The 21548-nt window shown below is 43.1% G+C and overlaps 1 protein-coding gene across 3 annotated transcripts in view; it reads right to left on the reverse strand.

The window, feature by feature from the left end:
- Positions 1-5082: 5082 nt before the first annotated feature.
- LOC114050470 (transcription factor Sp4) overlaps positions 5083-21548 on the reverse strand; it is a 58709-nt gene continuing 42243 nt past the window's right edge. For all 3 annotated transcript variants that reach the window (XM_027872191.1, XM_027872188.1, XM_027872189.1), the window contains exons 4-6: positions 19683-19905; positions 18937-19136; positions 5083-9403 (exon numbers count right to left, since the gene is read on the reverse strand). In XM_027872191.1, the coding sequence (XP_027727992.1) occupies positions 9156-9403; positions 18937-19136; positions 19683-19905 (671 nt within the window). In that variant the 3' untranslated portion in view covers positions 5083-9155. The remainder of the gene's footprint in view (positions 9404-18936; positions 19137-19682; positions 19906-21548) is intronic.

Genomic DNA, 21548 nt, shown 5'->3' on the forward strand with positions numbered 1-21548 from the left:
ATATCCAGATTTAGGGTTGCCTGAACTTCTTCTAAAAAATGATTTTGGTGAAGCCTTGAATGAAAAAGTGAGTTTCATCTGTAAAAATGACCTTTAAAAAAAGTCAGTATTCTAGTCTGTATTATCTTTCTCATCACAAAAAATTTTCTTTCTTTATTACATTTTGAATGAATGGTTGGCGGTAGTTTGTTTCTTATTGGTACTCTCTCTGTTCTTCCAACTTTAGGAATCCTGTGCCATGGTAGAGAGAAAGTGGTAACTCCTCTCCTGCTGTCACAAAATGAAACCATATCAAAAGTGTTGCTTGTCCCAAGTATAATTTACATACGACAATGACAGTGTTACAAATCTGAATCCAGGACTTCTGAAAGAATCATGACATATTAGAACTGGACGGGACCTTAATGGTCATTTAGTCTAACCCATTGCAGAAAAATCCTGAAATATCTGAAATGATGGGCCGTGCAATCTTTGTTTTGTTTTTAAGTGGGTGAGTGGGGCAGAGAGGGGAAACATCCGTGCTTGGTACAGTGGAAAGAGTCAGAAGATGTGAGTTCAAACTCTGAACTATAACTCTGACTACTCATTAAGACATCAAATCTAAGTTCATGCTTTTCTGCACCTGTTCTGCCCAGAGCTCCACCAACGGTCACCAATGCTTTACCCAGGAAAGGAGGTCATTCGGGAGTTTCACAGTCATCTCAGTGGATGTAAGCTCTCATAGATCCTACCTCTTCTAAAAGGCCTTGGAGACTCCCAAAGAAAGAACTAGACGATTCCCAAAAGACTCTAGGACCAAATGAAACATTCTCTTTGCCATGGTTCAAAGTCCTTCATAAGCTGCCCAGACCCCAACCCTGCCCATTACACTCTATTCACCTCCTTGTACTCTTCTATCCAGCAACACTGAGCCTCCTTGCTGTTCTGACTCACGGCATTTTCTTCTGTCTCCCATACCTACAATTCCCTCCCTTCTCTTCTCCCTCTCCTGGCTTCCCTGGCTTCCTTCAAGTACTGATAAAGCCCCACCTTCTATAGGAAGCCTTTCCCAATTACCATTAATGTTGATGCTTTCCCTCAGCTGATTATCTCCAAATTATCTTGTTTATATCTTGTGTGTGGTTCCCCACATCAGATTGTGAGCTCCTCAAGAGCAGGGGTGGTCTTTTGCCTTTCTCTGGCACTTAGCAGAGTACTTGGCATACAGTAAGTGCTTAATAAATGCCCATTAACTATTGACTGACTGCAAAAAGTGGGTTTCAGTTCCTCTTTGCCTATGTTTATTCCCTTGATTTCTTTTTCCTATCTCATTGCCATCAACAGCATTTTTAGCAAACTGTTAGATAGCAGTGACAAAAATGGCTATGGTTGTTTCACCAACAGCTTACTGAGAAGGTTCTCTGGAATGGTTCTCCATTACAGATTATGCTCACTCTTGGATTTATTAGACAAATACTTGCCATGTGAAGGAAAAGTCCATTTATTCTTATGATTTACAGTGTTTTTAAGGTTAGAACAGAGCAAGTGCTTAATAAATTTTTGTTTCCTTCCTTCCTTGAACAAAAATGGGTGTTGGACCTTATGCAAATGTATTTTCAGCATCTAATGGGATCATATGTAGTTTTTATTATTTGTTATTAATATGGCTTATTATGTTTCTAGTTTTCTTAATATTGGGCCAATCCTGCATTCTTGGAAGAAACCCAACCTTGTTATTATATAACCTTTTAAATAAGCTTTTGTAGTCAATTTTCAGTCAGTGAATACATATTTATTAAGCACCTACTCTGTGTCAAGCACTGTGCTAAGTACCAGGGATACAAAAAGAAAAGGCAAAAGACATTTTCTGCGATCAAAGAGCTCACAATCTAATAGGGGAGGCAAGCAAATATGTACAAACAAGCTCATATATAGGACAAATAGGAAATAAATGAGAGGAAAGGCACTAAAATTAAGAGGGTTTGGGAAAGGCTTCCAGTAGCAGATGGGATTTTAGTTGGGACTGAAGGAAGCCAGTAGATGGAGATAAGGAGGAACAGCATTCCAGGCACAGGAGGCCAGAGAATATGCTTGGAGCTGAGAAATGGAATGTGAATATTTAGGATTTTTGCATCAATGTTCATTAAGGATATTAGTCTCTAGTTTTCTTTCTCTGTTTTGTCTCTCCCTGGTTTAGGATTTCACAAGGGTTCTTTCTTTTCCTATATTTACAAATAGTTTTATGTAACATTGGAACAAATTGTTCTTTGAATGTTTGGATATAATTCACTTGCAAATCTATCTGAACTTGGAGTTTTTTCTTGGCAATTCCTATATGGTTTAATTTCATTTCCCCCGATAGTTATTTAAATAATCTATTTTTTTCTGTTAATCTGGGTATTTTGTATTTTTGTAAGTATTCACACATTTTACCTGTTAGCAGTTTTGTTGGCATATAATTGGGCAAAATGATTTGAGACTTTCCTTTATTCCTCTTTGCAACTTTTTAAAAAAATCCCCCCTCTAGTCTTTTGCAGTCAAACTTCTAGAGGGAACTGTCTGCCCTTTCTGCCCACACATTACTCAGCCCTTGGCACTCTGGCATTTGATCCTACAGCTCGAATGAAGCTGTTCTTTCCAAGGTTAACAGTCATCTATTAACAGCTAAATCCAACTGCCTTTTCTCAGTCCTCCTCAATCTTTGCAGCACCACACATCCTTGACTACCCTGAAATATTCTCTCCTTTCTGAGCCTCTTTCTGGTTCCTTCTACATTTACAGCCACTCCTTACTCCCTTCTGCCTGCCCCCTTGCCCCCATGGGTGTGTCCCATGACTGGTCCAGGTACACCTGAGCTTCAGGGGGTTTCATGATCATCTCTGCAGGTGTCTCTCAAAACCACTGCCCTGCTCTCCCTCCTCCCCTGATCTCTGCCTTTCTGCTGTCCGTCTCTACCTACAAGCCTTATTGCTATCTCAAACACCTTTTCCCTTCAACTCATTCCCCTTCTCCCAACTTCCCGATTTCATCCAGTCTATAATTTGGCATCTTTCCTCTCCCTCAGCAACACATCGGCTGTCATCTCATTGGATCTGCTCCCATCTCTCGGTCCTGTCTCCTACAGCTACCCTTCAGTCCTTGTCTGGACGATGGCAGCAACTCCCTCCCCCTCGATCTCACTTCCTGTGTCTTAAGGCACAGCAGTGTGATCTAACCACGTCACTCTTCTGCTCAAAAATCTTCAGGGACTCCCCATTGCCATAGAACCAAACACAAATTTGGACTGGCATTTAAGGCCCTCCATAATTGGGGTTGGGGGAAAAGGAGTAGGCATTTATATAGCACCTTTTCTGTGCCAGGCACTGTGCTAAGAGCCCTTTAAAAAAAAAACAAATCTCATTTAGATCCTCACAACATCCCTGCAAAGGGAGACTATTATCCCCACTTTACAGATGAGAAAACTGAGATAGAGGTTAAGTGACTTCCCCAGGGTCACACAGCTAGAAAATGTATGAGACAGAATTGGAGTTCAGGACTTCCTGCTTCTAGGCCCAGCTATATTCACTCCAATAGCTATATACTCCAAACTCTCTCTGCAGCCTTAATTTACATTCTTCTTCTTCCTAATCTCTATATTCTAGCTGAAGTGGATGAGCAGCTCCCCCAAAACAATTGCATTTCCCTCCTTTGTGCATTTGTCCATGCTGTGTCTCAGATCTTTATCTGGTTCAGAACACCACCTCTTCTGTGAAACCTTCCCTGGGATACCAATTACTAATGCTCCCTTCCTTTTCAAGTTATCTCATACTACACCAAGGTCTTAACCTGGTATCCACAGACCATTACCCCCCACCCCAAACGTCCAGGGGAAATAGATTTAAAGGAATCTCATGAACTTGGACGAGAAAAAAATAAATTTTAGTTTTCACCAATATCTGAATCGGGTATCATGGACTCTTTGGCAGTGTTTTGATGAAGTTTATGGACCCCTCAGAATAATGTTTTAACCAGCAGAAGGATGTTTTTAAATGCATACAATGAACTAAGATTACAGAGGAAATAAACTATTTTGAAGTAGAATTATAAAACTACCTTTTAAAAGCCAAGTTCACAGACTCCAGCTTAAGACTCCCTTTTCTAACTGAAATTTAGCACTTCCTTCAATTATTTAAAAACACAATGCTGAGAAGGGGCCCACAGGCCTCACCATACTACTTATTCAAGGGGTCCATGTCATGGAGTATATTTGGAGCCCCTCTACTGCACTCTATCCGGAGACATTTGATATGGGCCCAGTAGAATGGAATCTCCTTGACATAGGACTCTTTACCAGGTACCCTCAGTGTCTAACAATGCCTTGTATACTGTAGGCACATAATAAATATTTGTTAAAATGGAATTCCTCCACACGTCAATGAACACACTTCAAATAATTAAAGTACACTTATTGTTAAAATGATATCAAACAATTTATTTTCTTTCATTTGGAACATCTTATCTGCCTCAAGGTTATTATTATAAACATCAATGATTATTTTACTGTAGGTACACAGATGTGTTGGTCAGACTTCCAGTTAATGAATGCCAGATAAATTAACTTTTATTCTTTCTATTATAGAGAATCATATGGCAAAAATGGAGCACTGAAATCTTCACTGGTTTACACCTAGGCATCAAAATTGCACTTTTAAGACGCAGATTTGATGAGATCCTGGAGGTTGAAGGAGAGCTTTAAAGAATATTAAATCTTATTTTCCAATTAGCTTCCTTTATGTGTCTCATGCATTTATGCACAAACCATTTTTGTGCCCAATGCATCACTGTGGGGATGCATGAAGGCAAGCCTGAGGAACATGTTTTAAAAGGAGAAATCATTTTGATGGAATTTTCCAAATTCAGTATTAAAAAGGGAGCCAGGAGCAGCACAGGGTACTTCTAGTGCTTTGCACACCACCTAGAAGGGTTTGTGGCTGGGCCATGCGTGCTCTAGGGCATGGATGCCGCAGAGGAGGCAGCGGCATTCACCGCCAGACGGTCCTGTAAGTCACCTTGGGAGCACCAGGGGCTTTGAACAAACACCTACAAACACATGCTTTGAAGGACTTGTGTATGACTCTTTAATCAGCTGATTATATCATGAACGCCTAACGTCCCGGGCAGCAAAAGCAGAAATAACTGCAGACGGAGCTGTGTGTACAGGGTGAGGGCGGCTTGTGTCATTCTAGATTCCTGGGAATCCCAGTTTTCGTCTAATATTCTGTTCTGTCAAACCTCTCCCCCCTCCACCCCCATGCCTGCAGTACATCAAGGAACGCTGACATCATGCAGGTGCAAAGTTGTGCTCTCCGCCATTCTTTCCAGCACACTTTATTACATGGTAGTAAGTCATAATTCTGACAGGGGAATTGCAAAGTTCTACAAAACCAAGATTTTAGGTGTGTCTATTAGCTTGTTTCCCGAATTACAAATTCCTGAACAGTCAAAGTTCACACACTGGCTAGCTACACTGCCAAACACAATCTGCACATTGACTGCAGTGTTCATTTCTGTCAAAGTTCATGCATTCGATTTTTAGAAACTATTTGTTCTGGAAATGAAAACTACACCTCTGCCGTTCGTTGTACGGTGCACACCTACTGACTTGGAGGCCTGTTTCATTTCCCAAATTCCTCCACAGCTTTTGATAACGTTTGCCTTTAACAGATTTTTTTTCTAAGTTGAAGAAAAATAAATTTCTCTCAGTCTGATTTCATTTCACATGAACCAAGACCACTGGTTACAAATTCCTACTGAGTGTGAACTGGTAAATTTCTCTTGTAGGGTTAGTTCTATTTGCTGAGAAACAGTGACAGGCAAGCAGGTCTTAATTACGTGAAACTGCAGAGATGCCAATCCTTTTCTCAGTGAGAAGCATTTGCCATCCAGTGTTCATCGTGGTGAGCAGGGTGATCATTCAAACAATTTATTAGTGCTTCATGGTATACATAATTAAATGAAGAAACATTTTAAGCTCAAGGGAATTTTTAATAGGTTACTTGCAAATTATTTTTGCAGGCAACAACTTGACATGATTTTATTTCCAAATCCACAAAAACCAAATGTTATACAAATGAGCTCCATAAAAATGTCAGCGGAGCCCTGGGCTTAGCCAGCAGATTGTTCCAAATCCAAATCTGTGGCAAACAGTTCTTTTTTTTTCCTGCTTGGTTTCCTTTTTTTAAAAATCTTTTTCTTTTTTTCTAGAAAAAAATTTACAGTGAAATGTTACTACAAAACTTTTTATAAGGAATTTTTGCAAAACATTTACATTTTACCATCAACTATTTCTGTTTCAAAATCATTATATAGATTTAATACCCTATGCTGCACATCAATTTTTGTGGGATGACAATTTAGTGACATGCATAAAAAAACCCACAAGGCATTAAAATGAAGACTTAAATACAAATATTGTTGCAATAAAACAGTTATAAAATTGAAAAATAGGACCTAAACATCATGCTTACCCTAAGTTTGACAAATTAACTTTTTCTCCTAGATTACACACTTTTATTACTGCTCTCATGAGTGTGATAAATAATGACTTAACATCAAGTTCTAATGTAATCGGCAACACATATACACAAACCTAAGCAAAGAAAGCATATTGTAAGAAAAAACTATCCTAACATTGGAGTTCTACCGTGATAAATACATAGCTTTGCACTGATAATTACAATAAAAACAAACTTTCGTAATGGCGGCAAAGGGAATGAACAGTGAAATGCCATTAAACAGAATCCTATGCACAGCTGTGCCCTACTGCTCACACTAGCTCTATCCCACTGAGTCAAATAAAGGACAATGAAATTTATGATCCTTCTAAGACAGAAAAGTGGACTTTGAATGGTCTGCAGAACAGACTGTCAGAACGTGTCTAATTCCAGTGGTGAAATGTGCACCTGCTAACACATGTTAATATACTGTATATGCTATAAAGCCATCCAGATTCCGTTGGATAAATTTACAATAGGCCTCATTGCTGATTAAAAAAATAACTTCCATTTCTATCAACACCCATACATAGATATGCATAAGCAGTGGGTTACGGAATATGCTGCAGAATGCCCATATCTTCTTTAACACAAACATGTTACTACGAGGAAACATGATTAAAACATTAAGAACGTTTCTTTGCATAAAGAAATGTACAGCACTGATTGTAGAGCATTAAGGACAGATCAAATAGATGTATTTGATGTTTCAGTTCCCATCTAACCAAACCAACAATGAGCACTAGAGCTAGTGTTCACTTGGACTAAAGAAAACATCTACCTGCTCTGGAGGTGTCAAAGCCAGACACATCGATCGGGAAAGAGTACATTAAATAAAATATACAAAACAATGTACAAAACCCAACTAAAATTTAAAGACTTTGTTACAAGTCTACAAAAGCTTTAAGAAACTTGAAATTTTATAAGCACAGTGTAAAATTGTTTTTCCTTTAATCTCAAAGCTTTTTATGCAAACTGAAAGCACAAAAGACCTTCAGCTTTATAGAACGCTACAAAGGGCTGGCCTCAAGTGGACACAGTGTAAACAATGATCAGGACAGTATTCTTCCTTCTTCAAAAATACATGAAATACGACCAAGTTTGGAAGAGAACCCACATGAGAAGTAAATATTTTTTTTTCTGAAAGAGAAAAATGCACAAGACAACAGTTACCTAATATTAAACAGTCCCCGAATTTCCAATTTTTAATAAACTATTCAGGGAAAAAAGTTACCCTATATAAAAGGATCAGTTTCATTAATTATTTTCTGTGCAAATCTTAAAAAAAAAGTCAAGAACCAAAGGTTAAGCTATGGTTGCTACAATCTAAAATTTTCACATGAAACTTTTGGCCATCCTTCCTGATCAGTAGTGGCAGACTTACAGAAAAGATGTGATAAACTCTACTTTTTCCTTATCGTTATATTAATTTGTTTTTTTTTTAGTTTAGCATATTTCTCAGGCTGCCTTATAAAGGTTTAGTTATTAACATAATATGAAGAAGTGTAAATATCAAATGCCTTATGAAACTATTAACCCACTACTTGAAATTAAATGTAGCTGGCCAATTGTCAGAAGAGGTAAAAGAACGTTACAATGTAACTAATAGATTTTCTGCTGGCCTTTAAAAAAAGTGATAATCCATACTTTTCTTTGGCTACCGAGTAAAAGTATAAAGAATTCTGCACAACATCAACATAACTTATATTTACAGAATATGTACCTACAGAATGAATTACACCACTCAGGTAACAACTCTATCTACAACTTCCAGTAGAAACATTAAAATCAATTTTGTGATCAAAACCAGGGTTAGAAAACCCATGACTCCTAACTCTAAACCTTTACATCTAAATTGCCACCTTTTATTTTCTTAAAGACATGAGAAACTTTCATAAAACCTTTTTAGTATTTTTCTAAAGTTTACTCTAAGATTCAGTTTTAAATTCCTCTTACATCTCCAAATGGAGAAATTAATTGGAGTTCCCTGATTGTCTGAGTCCACACTACTACAATGTAGTGGTCATAATTATCTGAGATGTTCCTCAGATTACTTTGACAGCACTCACCTAATTATGTTTTTGAGGAATCTCTAAGCTGAGAAAAGACGGCCAAAAATATTGTCAGTTTGCTTACAGGAATCAAACTAAGGAAACACAGCAATATCCCTATCTTTTTCAGTGCCATAAGGGAAAGGAAATGCATGTAAAACATTACTGATTCAATTTATAACAAAGTACATCCAAATGAAAATAAGTCCAGTTAAGGTCCAGCCTACAAACTATTGAGGTCTGTCTTTATAAACATATTAACACACATTGTTAAAAGGGGAAAGTTTCATTTAAAAAATTTACGTGATAACAGTTCCAAATAACTAAAAAGTACAGTATGGTGGAAATGCTTATCCAACATGTTTTTTCCAGAATATCAATTTGAATTTTGTATTTTTGAAAATTGTCTCGATGCACCTGCATACGCTTCCTGTGCTGACCCTAAAACTTGGTATTTTTTTTTTTTTATTAAAGAAGCCAAGCATGAAAACATGATTTCCTACTCTGTAATCCACTTTACCGGCCCATTTCCGTATCTTGAAAGGTGTGTAAACTGAAGTGCAGCCCTCGACGTCTCTGCGTAAATCCCCTTTCAGAACTCCTCCATGTTGGTCGAAACATTAGGAGTTGCTGGGTTTGAATCTTGCGAAATGGACGCAACTGTCACAATTCTCGGTGAGCCGAGCACCTCAGTCACAGAGGCATCCAGTTCCCCAGAGGTCACAATGGCAAGGGCTGTCCCGCCGCCTTTCTTATTCTGATGAGTTTTGACGTGTTTGGAGAGATGGTCGCTCCGCATAAATCTCTTAGAACACTCTGGGCACTCAAACCTCTTTTCACCTAAATAAAAAGCAGAGACAAGCAGAAATGATAATCACGCCCGTTTTATTTAATTGTCATGCTTTGAATCTGCTCTTTTCTGTTTTATACTAAAAATTGGTTTGCTCAGGGCCATCAGACTCCCGAGTACAAGGATATTTACTGCCCTTCCATGAGGCACCAGGTACGTGTCCTTTGGAATGAGAACAGTGGCATAATGGAGAACAGGGGCCAAACTCCCCCGTGGGGATTGATTCCAAGCAAGCTCTGACACCAAAATGCAAGGTCACCTTCATCTCTCTTTTTTAAAGGTAGATTGTCAATGCTGGTATTACATGAGATAAATTCATATGTAATCATATTATTCCAATGAAGTATAGTATTTAAAGTGAAAATTAACTCCCAAGTTTTGAACAAGTATTTAATATTATCGTCCTTGCTATTCAGGGATTTAGGTTATAGAGGGAGGGATGAATGAGCATTTATTAATGAGGGCCTACCATGTGCCAGGCACTGTGCTAAGCACTTTACAAATATCTCATTTGTCCCCAATTGATAAACGGTCAAAGGATATGAACTGACAGTTTTCAGAGGAAGAAATTAAAGCTGTCTATAGTCATATGAAAAAAATGTTCTACATCACTATTTATTAGAGAAATGCAAATCAAAACAACTCTGAGGTACCACATCACACCTATCAGATTGACTAACATAACAAAACAGGACAATGATAAATGTTGGAGAAGATGTGGGAAAATTGGAGCACTAACACATCGTTGGTGGAGTTGTGAATTAATCCAAACATTTTGTAGAGTAATTTGGAACTATGCCCAAAGGGCTATAAAATGTGTACATCCTTTGACTCAGCAAAACCACTTCTAGGGCTATATCCCAGAGAGATCATAAAAGTGGGAAAAGGACCCACGTGGACAAAAACATTCATAGTAGCTCTTTTTGTGGTGGTAAAGAACTGGAAATTGAGGGGATACCCATCAATTGGGGAATGGCTGGACAAGTTGTGCTATATGAATGTAATGGAATACTATTGTGCTATAAGAAATGATGAGCAGGCAGACTTCAGAAAAACCTGGAAAGACTTACGTGAACTGATGCTGAGTAAAGTGAGCAGTACCAGGAAAACATTGTGCACAGTAACAGTCACACTGTGTGAAGACTGACTTTTGACGGACTAAGCTCATCTCAGCAATGCAAAGATCTAAGACAATTCCAAAAGACTCATGATGGAAAATGCTGTTCACATCCAGACAAAGAACGATGGAGTCTGAATGCAGATGCATGCAGACTGTTTGCTATCCTTTTCCTCTGTTGTCTTGTTTTACTGCTTCATTCTCATGGTTCCTCTCATTAGTTCTAATTCTTCTTTACAAAATGACTAATGGGAAAATATGCTTAATAGGAATGTACGAGTACAGCCTGTATCAGATTACACGTCATCTTGGGGAGAGGACGGGGAGAGGCAGGGGGAGAAAATTTAACACTCAAAGTCTTATGGAAGTGAATGTTGAAAACTAAAAATGAATCAATTAATTATTAAAAGAAAAAAAACCCGAAGTATATCACATTTGATCCTCACAGCAGCCCTGGGAGACGCTATTATCATCTCCATTTTACAGATGAGGAAACGGAGGCAGATAGAAGTTAAGTGATTCGCCTAAGGTAACACAGCCAGTAAGTGACTGAGGTCACATTTGAGCTCAGGTCTTCCTGACTCCAGGCCTAGCAAATCTATCTACTTCATCTCCTAGCTGCCTAGAGTTACTACAGTTTCTCAAATTATTTTAAAATAACTAATGGATTTCAACAATGACTTTTTATGTATGTTCATATATTATATAAAACAACCATCTACTATATGCCTCAGAAAGTTTTTTAAACTGGTTATTTACAAGCCTACAGAATCATTCCAAATAAGAATATTTATTCAATATGATTCTGATACATTTGTTTGATAGATTTTTCATTTAAAAAAAACAAACCATATCAGATACCAAGAAACGAGGTTACAAAAACCAGAACCTAACTTTGGTAACTGATAATGATGAAAACTGCTGAGTGTCATAAATGATAAGATGCAAAGCAAAAAATGAAACCATGGAGGAAACCACTGAGTTGAACCAGCCCTTTCTTAGCTGATGCTGCTGGGCATGGCGCTGATGAGAGAAACAAAATGGCGGCCTGTGTTTAGGGAGGTCCAATGCCGCCAGCCATCCAAGGCTGGGTGGGGAGGTCAAAGACACCAGGAGGTCGCACATTTGTGGGGTTCTCTAGGTTATCTTCGTTGCAGGCCTAGACAACGTGCAGTCAGAGGGCCTCGTTTCAAAGTTGCCAGTCAGTGTGACTTGGGACAAGTAAATCACTCAACAGGCCTGAGTTCATGAGGAGATGGTAAAGTGTGCTGTATGAATATGAGTAACATTTTATTTTGCTGAAAGAAGTGGTGAAATAGAATCAGTGAAATCTGGAAAGATTTGTACGAACAAAGTGGAGTGAGCCAAACCAAAATGTAGAGATATCAAACACGCCACTGAGGTCGGCCTGAACCAGTTTCAAATGGAATTAGGACCTATTTAACACAACAAAAAAGTACAATGAAACAAGATACAACAATAACTTTAAATCTTAGTCAAATGCACACCACAGGAGTATGGATTAGAGGCCCCCATTTCTATGTGAGTTTTGCCTCTCTGATCTATACAACCACAACCATATTGTAGAGACAAACAATTCTGAAAACCTCCAGCCCTCTGATCAGTGCAGGGACCAGCCATGATTCCAGAGGATCAATGATAAAGCCTGCCCCCCTTCTTCTGGTAGTGTTAACGGACGCAAGATATGGAGCAGGGCATTATTTTTTGGAAATGGTCAATGTGAGAATTTGGCTTTACCACACATATCTGTTACATGGGTTTTCTTTTTCTTTTCTTTGGGAGTGGAAGGAATGGGAAAGAGAGAAACTAAATGTTCATTGTTTAAACAGGGTTTAAAAACTGAGAGGTTGGCATAACGTCCTGAATCCAGGATTCACTGTGGAGCACAGCTGACCCTGGGTTCTCCCAGTCCATGCCAAAGTTCTATTTCTGGCAGCCCCACAGGTTTCGCGAGTGGACCTGATGAGGGGCTGCTCAGATGTCACCCTCCTTTCCAGAGGGCGGGACCTCAGGTGAGGCCTTCTACTAAGCGGCAGGTTGCAGTGTGTATCAATGCACCAAGCACCCCTTCACCACCCCCAATGGCATTATTTAGCCTTAAAGGACTGAGGAATCTCCCCAGGAAAGGAAATCATGCAGCACTTGCCGTGAACACTCTAACCGAGTAGGTTAGGACAGCTGGATTCTCCCTCAGCCAGCAGCCACTCTGGGGCTTGTCCCCTGATGACCAGCTCCTTGGACAGCCGAGTGACCCTTTGGGGGCTCCCCATACTGCTGCTGGAAGGTGGAAAGCTGACTGGCTGGCCTGAATCTTATTAAAGCTCATGAAACCCACCAGCCTCAACCTGAACCAGCTGCTCAACCCTGCCACACCCAGGGACAGCTGCATTCTAATGTGACTCCTCAGGCCTCTTGGCATAAGATACATCAATAACAAAAAACACCTCTGGATTCTTTCACATTTCACGAGATCCAGACGTGGGGGGTGCAGCTCCTCAGCCCAGGGACTGACAAGGCTTCTTAGTGAAAAAGCCATGAGGCCTTATGAGTTTGGCTTTTCTCTTTGCCATCTGGACGCTCCCCAGGTCATGTGACTTTTGAGATGACCATTAAGGTCACTTCCAGCTCTGAGATACACTAATAATGTTTTCAACAAGTAACTTACTGAGAAGGATGGAAGAAAATCTTAATTACGACATTGCCACAGGATCTAGTTTTATTTGAGGAAGCTCGATTCAGAGTCAAGATAAAAAAGTCTAAAAGTTCAGATAAAAATCGAGGATTCGGACTGGACTTGTGATTTCAGTGCTGTGAGGTGCTGTGCAGATGAGAGAGCTCCATCTACGCAGGCAGGCAGACCCGCACCAGCTTCAGAGAGGTGCCTGGAGCCCAGAGCCATTAGGCCAAGGCTGTCTCTCCAGGATAAAGTGTGTTTAAATGCAGCCTTGTAGAATACTGGCTCCTTGAGGGCAGGCCTTACTTGTGATTTTTCTTGGTATCCCAGCACTTTGCGCACAGCCAGAACAGGGGAGGTACATCACAGGTGGTGACATGAAGTGTGGCCAACAACACGGGCCCTGTGAACTGGCGGGGGACACTGAGACAGAAGAGGAGCCATCCTCACTCAGCATATCACCAGGACCCAGGAACAACACCTTCCCCTCAAACTCACAACTCTGATACCTGAATTATCATAAATTCCCCAACCAGGTAATTGGACAAAGTCTTCCTGTGAGACAGGGAGACACAGAAATCTGGTTCAATTGGCTCAGCAGGGTTCATCTTGATGACCATCGCATCGAGAGCTGGATGCTTCTTCTCCCCAGCTGCCAAAAGCTGATGGGCAGAAACCCCACGGCACAGGGTGGGGAGTGCTGGGGATGGAGTCAGGAAGAAGTGGGTTTAAAGTCTGCTTCAGCTACTGCAGCCACTGACTAGCCGTGTGATCCTGGGCACATCACTGACCCTCTCCATGCTTCAATGTCCTCATTTGTAAAATGGGGCAGATCCTAGGACTCAAATGGCCGGATGATTCTTCCTGACAACATCAACAGTCTGTTTTGAATGATATCCTTCCCCCCATTCCCTAAGAAAGTCATTTCAATTAGACATTTGAGTGCCTGTGAGATGTATGGCAAGATACCTGATTGATAGCTCCTGGCACAGCCTGTGGTCCAGAGGCAGATGTTTCCCTTCGGTCTATTTGGCTCTGCCTCTGGGGATGCCTGGACCCCACGGCCTGAGAGCCCTTTTTCTCTCCTCCTCTGTACCCCCCACTGTCATTATGAGCTTCTGGGACCCGTGGGGAGGCCAACAGTCAGGATGGCATCACAGAAGTGACACGCGTCCCAGGGCCCAGGGGCTCCAGGCAGATCACCCACACTGGGCCTCTGGACAGAAGCAGGTACGGGTCTACCTCACTTGCTCCCGAATGCAGTCATCTGCCACAGCGTCCACGGGAACTTAACTGGCTGATTCTGTCCAATTTCACACTGACTTGCTGGTGGGCTCTACAATCTGCCCACTCCTAACAGATGCTAGTATTCAATTAATAACATTGACTGTAATCCTTCAATAAGAAGATGATGTGCCTAATTAAAATACTTATCCACGTTAGAGGAATTTTTTTCTAGGTAAGCTTTTTCAGGAAGAAGTTTATTCAAACATATTAGGAAAAAACAAAACTGTAACTAACCACGGAAAATAAAACAACAAAAACATGATGACACGAAGCATCTAAGGGAGAGGACGTTCGCTGAGGACCATGAATCCTGCTGGTGGGGGGATGTCCAGGTACCATTAGAGCGGCCTCTTCTTTACGTCATTGTTTCTTGATGCCTACGTTCTTTTTAAAAACGCTATTCCTAACAGAGGATTCAAAGAAGCTACTGACTTGCAGACATTCCTCTTTCCTGTGCCTACAAGTACAATATTGCCAAGAGCAGTGACCTCTTTGGAAAAATTCTGACTCAGCATTTCAAATGGATTTGCAGACTCACATGCAATGCACAGGCCAAAGCAGATGGTCCTAGAAGGAGAACCCGGGATATTGGGGCTCTTGGGCCCTGGCGGACCATCTATCTGAAGCTCCCCACTTTATGGGGGAGGCCCCAGTCATCCTGAGTGATGCGCCCGCAGTCACATAGCTACCAAGTTTCGGGACTGAACCTTGAACCCACTTTCCTGACTTAAAGCCCAATGTTCAATTCACTACCCATGCTGTGCAGTCCATAAATTACAAACTACATAAAAAGGCAGTTCTTACCCCGCACATCTACAACACTGCTCACATCTGGTCGCTTCTCTTTACTTCCAAGACCACCAGCCCAGCTCCCACCCTCATCACTTCCTGTGTGGGTTGCCACGAGATCATAGTTACTTTGGAGGGAACTTGAAGTGGGGAGCCAGAGTTAGAAGAGAGAGAGAGAGAGAGAGGCTTTCTCAGGGAGTTTACCATGGAAGGCAGGGGGAATAGGGCGGGTCAAAAAAAGGTTTTCTGTAGCCTGGGGAAACAGTCCCCAGTGTGGACACTGAGGCAGCAGGGAGGCAGCCCCTCCCCATGGCGAGCAGAACGACATCCTTAAAGGCATGGTTCCGATCAGGTCATTTCTCCTGCTCAGTCAACTCCAGGGGCTTCCAATTAATCCATGAATCAAATACAAACTTCCCTTGGTGGCATTTAAACACTTTTGTACACTGGCTCTGACCCACCTTTCCTACCTTATAGATTACTACCCTTCCCCGTCAGTTTCCTCATCTGTGAAATGGGGATGATAATGAGCACCTCCCTCCCACAGCTGTTATGAGGATCTTGTAAACCCCTTAGCACAGTGCCTGGCACATAGCAGGTGCTCTGTGAATGACAGCTATCATTGACGTACCCTTCAGACCAGCTAAGCTGGATACCGCATTCCTCATGCAATGCTCCATCTCTCCCCTCCACACCCTGGGCAGACCTGTGCTCCAAACCAGAACTCACTGCTTCTGACCTCGGCCTCTTAAAACACTGTGAGGCCGCTCCTGATTTCACCTGATGCCAGTCCTCTCTCCACCCTAAGTACCTTGGCTTTACTTGGCATATATTTCCACGTGGACATCTCATCTCTCCCTCTAGAGCACAGAAACTCCTCAGGGACAGGGAATCACCCTCCCCATCTTTGTATTCCCAACACCTAATGCATGGTGCTTAATAATGTTTGCTGCTTGAAGGTGAAGGATGGAGATTTTGTTCTATTATAGAGGTAAAGAAATATGGAGTCATTAAAAGCTATTACCATATGGTGCTCGCTGTCTATCTTTAAACATTACCCTAAACTCCCTGCTAACAACATTTTACAAGTGATTCCACTGGGACTGAGTCATCATTTCTAAAAATTAGTTGGTATTCAGTCAGTCTTATGAAGCTAAGACATCACCATAATTTTTAATTAAAACCAGTCCAAAAGAAAACCAAACTGGTATTTGCAAGTACCTGAAGCAGCAGCAAAGTTCAAGCACCATTTCTAGGACAGTCCCTGGCTACTTCCTATGGATGGCCTCTAAGTGGTGACGGTACCCTCGGAGAGAGCAGAGAGGAACACCACAGGATCCAGAGGTTTGGGGGAAACAAAAAAATGTCCAACCCCCCCCCCAGCACACACACGTACATACACACACCCACACACCCTCACACACACACGCATACACACCCACACACGCATATACACCCACACATGCATATACCCCCCCACACACACACACACAAGAGAGCTGAGTGGACAACGACAGAAGCTGGAATGGACTTAATGCCGTCAAGTGCACAGACTGGAGCTCAAAGGTCACAGCAATGCCTCTTCTCCAGGAAGCCCAGCCAAGGCTCCATAAAGGAATGGTCACCTTAGCTGCTCCTGGAGGGAAGAGTAGAGGGACAGACAGGGAGAGAAAAGAGAGGGTGTGGGCAGAGGCGGGCCGGCCATGGAGTCCGGGAAGAGGAGGAGTCAGGGCTGGAAGGACGAGCTGGAGCCAAACTATGCAGGCCACCAAAGGCCGTGTGAGAGTTTGTTCTGAAGAAAAGTCACTGGCCAGGACAGGACAAGCCTCTGAAACAAGACCCTTCTGAAGGGAAATCCATGTGCAGGATCTTGTTCACAAAACGACTGCAGAAATCCTAGTGGCTGTGTGTGTGTGTGTGTGCGCGCGCGCGCATGTGTGTGTTCATTATATACTAGAGATGTACAGCCAATTGTCCTTTACAACTCAAATCGTACGTTTCACTCATTTTGATCATCACTTCTCTCTTACCTTCCTGGCTCAAGGCTATGCTCAGCCCTAAGTGACCCTCAGTGAGTCAGTCAGTGAGCCGTGGAAGGTTTCTGAGCAGAGCCGTCCAGTGACTGATCCTGTCTGGTAGGACACATTATGACGGTCATGTGAGGTGAGAGTGAGGAGAGCCGGGTGGCCGCCTTAGGGCAGCAAGGGTCTGAGCTAACCTGATGGAAAGAGAGGAGGCAACAAAGAATCTCCCAGGCAGTAAGGACCTGGTGCCTGGCTGCAGCAAGTGGGCTGTTTCCAGCACCAGTGTAAGGACTAGAGGTGCATGCAGTTCTGAAAGGCAGCTTTCCACATGGGACCCCATAGGATGCCCACAACGGCCCCAGGAGGCAAATGCTGTGACCTTCATTTTACAGATGATAAAAAGGGGCCTGCTTGGGTACGCATGGTTCAAACTTCTCTGAGGCATGATCTGAACTCAGGGCTTCGATTCCCAGTCAGACCCTCTACCAACTCTGTCACCTACATAAGCAGGCGGGCGTCAGGAGGAGGTGTCACTCTTGGAAGGCCACAGGAGGAGGAGGTCAGTGGCCCGTGACTGCCAGTTCATACCAGCAGCATCTCACAGCTCTTGGTGTCTTTCCCATTTGGATCACCAACTTTCCTCAGGATAGGAGCCTCAGGCTGTGTTCCCATGTTCCTGGAGGAGGGGATCCTGGGGGGCCACACTAACAAGTGGGGTGACAGGAAATCTGTGAATGTCTCAGATTCCATTTTCCCACCTGGATACCAGCTCTCAGCCCCTCCCTCCTTCCTTCTGGTCAGCCGTTACGCTGACGCAGCCCTTGGACAACTGCATTGGCCTCATCTGGTCTGCTATGTTGGGGCAAAATAAACTCGCTCCTTTGTTCAACTGTCAGCAACTCACAAGGGCCTCAATGCTTCCCAACATGGACCGTGAATTAGGAGAGCACACTGCCGCAGGCGGAGCCTTGCTCACGACCATCCCCACTCCTCTTCCAAGGCTGGCTCAGGTACCATCTCCTCCAGGAAGACCTTCGTGAGCCCTCCGCTTGGTAGAGCCATTGTGACCCTCCTCTCGCTCCACTGTCTTCTATTTCCTTGGCTATTTATATATTTTAGCCCACTTGCCCCCAGCCCAAGCTCCTTGGGGGTAGGGCTTTTTATTTGGGAAGGGGGGACCACAAAAGAGGAATTCTGTATCCTCTCCCCTCACTCTCAGGGCCTACAACAGTGCTGGCACTGCTGAATTTAACTGAACTTAAAACATTTCACCTCCGACATGAGGTCAACTAAACGACCACAATTCAAAATCTCACCTTCTAACTCAAAAACTGTCACAATAACATAAATAAACTCAACATTTGGGGATACTTAAAATCCCATGAAAGAAAGTCAAATACATGAAAATGTTGAGTTCTTTCAATAGGTAAAAACTTGATCCTAAAAACAGATAAGAACATTCTGACTTTAAATGTCTTAAATAAAACTTTCAAAACCGTAATGCGCTGCTGGCACACTTTGAGTGTGGCGCTGCTGTCCGGAGTGGGGAAGTGTAGGCCCTGGAGGGAGGACAGCAGGGAGGGGCGGGCAGGCAGGCGGGCAGCCTCGTACCTGTGTGGGTCCTCCGGTGCCGCTGCAGCTCATCGCTTCGCGTGAATCTCTTGCCACAGAAGATCCAGTTGCACACGAAGGGCCTCTCACCGGTGTGCCAGCGCAGGTGGGCCCGCAGGTGGGACGTTTTGCCATAAACTTTCCCACATCCTTCAATGTGACAGATGTGCTGCTTCTTTTTTCCTGGCTCATTAGTGCCTCTATCAAGAACAAGACAAACACTCACCTTTCTTTGCAAGGTTAGCTCACTACCACACAAAACCCCAAATGAATCCCACAAGGCTGACCAGCCCACAGGTGCAGAACTGACAGACGATGCCATACAGGTATCTCAGTCACCCCAGTAAGACCCAAGAGTATGGGCTCAGGACCCAGCTTGAGGAGTCTTTCAGATGCCAAACTGTCATGAGAAGGCTGGGTCATGCTAAAGAACCCCTGCCCTCAGGGAACAGAAGGAAGCCAGCATTCCTCAAGTGTCTGCCTGGAGCCCCGTACCAGCTAAGCCCTCTCTAATATGATCTCATCTGATCCTCATAACCACCATTGAGGGTGGTGCTGTTATTCTGAGCCTAGATTTGAACTCGGGTCTTCCTGACACCAGGCCCCATGGAGCAGCTGTTCCCTCAGTTTAGGTGGACCCCTTGGATCCTATTTCCCAAGTCATCCCACCTGAAGGCAGGTCCCTTTGCTACTGGAGGAGGAGCCATCCCACAGACCTGGGCAAAGGTCCCCCCATCAGCGCTCACCTTCCTTCTCCCTCGCGGCAGTTGGGGCAGGAGCAGGCCACTCTCCGCAGCCTCTTGCCAGGCTGAACCTCTTGGTCTGACGTCTGCTGGGCTTGCTGCAGTTGAGTGATCTGGTCAGGGCTGACAGCGCCTAATGTGGCGTTAGCGAGGCCCCCGACGGCCACCGTCACTGGGGCAATGGTGGCCTGCTGCACTTTCACTCCATCCTGGCCTTGCTGCTGACCTGTTGAGAAAAGGCGCCCATCAGAAACAGCCCAAGAGTTATAGATGGGGGTCATCGAGGCTCTGGCAAGCAGACCCTCCCCCAAGGCCACACAAAAGCCACATTGGGGTGTTTTTGACTAGAATCCCAGTGTCCTTCCATTACCTTCCAATTCTAACATGCTCAGTCTTACAAAGGGTAAGAAAAGGAAGGAAAGGAGAGGTCAGGAGAAAGGAAATAGAAGCTGGTGGAATGACTGAAAAGGGGCTGGTGAATTGTTCAAAAGTCTTTTGCAGCCAAAGGTTTTATTTCGTTTTTATATATAACAAGGACAGGGCCTGCACCTGGGACCTCACTGTCCCATAGAGGAACTCCCAGGTGAGGACACTCCCTCTCCCAGGGCAAAAAGGAGCCATTTCCCAATTGATAAATGGTCTAAAGACATGAAAAGACAGTTTTCAAAAGAAGAAACACAAGCCATTTATAGCCATATGAAAAAATGCATCTCTGTGAGTCAACCCAGATCACAAAGCTAGGATGTCCTCCACTACACTAATTAGCCTCTCACTCGGCAGTACAATCACTGTAATGATCACCCACTGCCAGGGCGGGTCAGGCAGTCCACAAACTGAGAGCAAAGGCCTCTGCCTGCCCTCATGGAGCTCATGAGCTACCGTGTAGCCAGAAGGTCATCTTGGGGGAAGGCCCTTCAGTTCAGTAACTGAGCCCAATCCTCAGGTGGGGTAGGAATGGGGGGAAGGCCATGGGGCAAGTGGATTCCCTTACCCCCCTTAAAGAAGATAAAATGCGCATGTGCGGTGTGCACATAAGAGGAGCCCTCCTAGTACACATCCAGTTTCTGAGCGCTCATCCCATCCTCAGGTGTCATTTTCATTCCCCTATTAAGTCTTCAACTCTACAAGACTTTTCCTAGAGCCATTAAAGCAAATTAACCCTTGGGGGGGGTATGAGGGTAAGGACAGGGAGTTAATGTAAGGGGGCTGAATGCAGAAGACAGACCTAAAGTACCAAACTGAAGGGAGACCTGACTAAAACCAAGGAGCAGAGGTCAAGCAAAGGCCAGGCTGGGAAGAGATACGGGCTCTTGGGAACTAACCAAGGGGACCTGGCAGGGCCAGGTTTCTCATTGTGCCACAAAGCAATTTTTACTGAAATAATTTGTTGTTGGTTAAGAAACAGAGGGATCAATCAGTGTAACAGATTAGGTACCAGCTACTGTGATAAAGACTCACTATTTGACAAAAACTACTGGGAAAACTGGATAGCAGTATGGAAGAAATTGGATTTAAACCAACACTTCACACTCTACAAAGATAAGCTCCAAATGGATACATGATCTAGATATAAAAGGTCATGTTAGAAACAAATCAGAGAAACATGGGGGAAAATTTTTCCTATCATATTTATGGATTCGAAGAAAAATCATGACCAAATAAGAGAGAGACCACAGAAGATGAAATGGACAATCTGAATTGCATGAAATTAAAAAGGTTTTGCACAAACAAATCTAATAAAGCTAAGATTAAAGGGGAAACAACTTGGAAAAAATCTTTGAGGCAAATGTCTCTGATAAAGGTCTCAATTCTAAGATATAAAAATAACTGATTCAGATTTATAAGAAAGAGAGCCATTTCCCAATTGAT

This window comes from Vombatus ursinus, unplaced genomic scaffold (genome assembly GCF_900497805.2).
Source record: "Vombatus ursinus unplaced genomic scaffold, bare-nosed wombat genome assembly UNPS02014799.1, whole genome shotgun sequence".
Taxonomy (NCBI): domain Eukaryota; kingdom Metazoa; phylum Chordata; class Mammalia; order Diprotodontia; family Vombatidae; genus Vombatus; species Vombatus ursinus.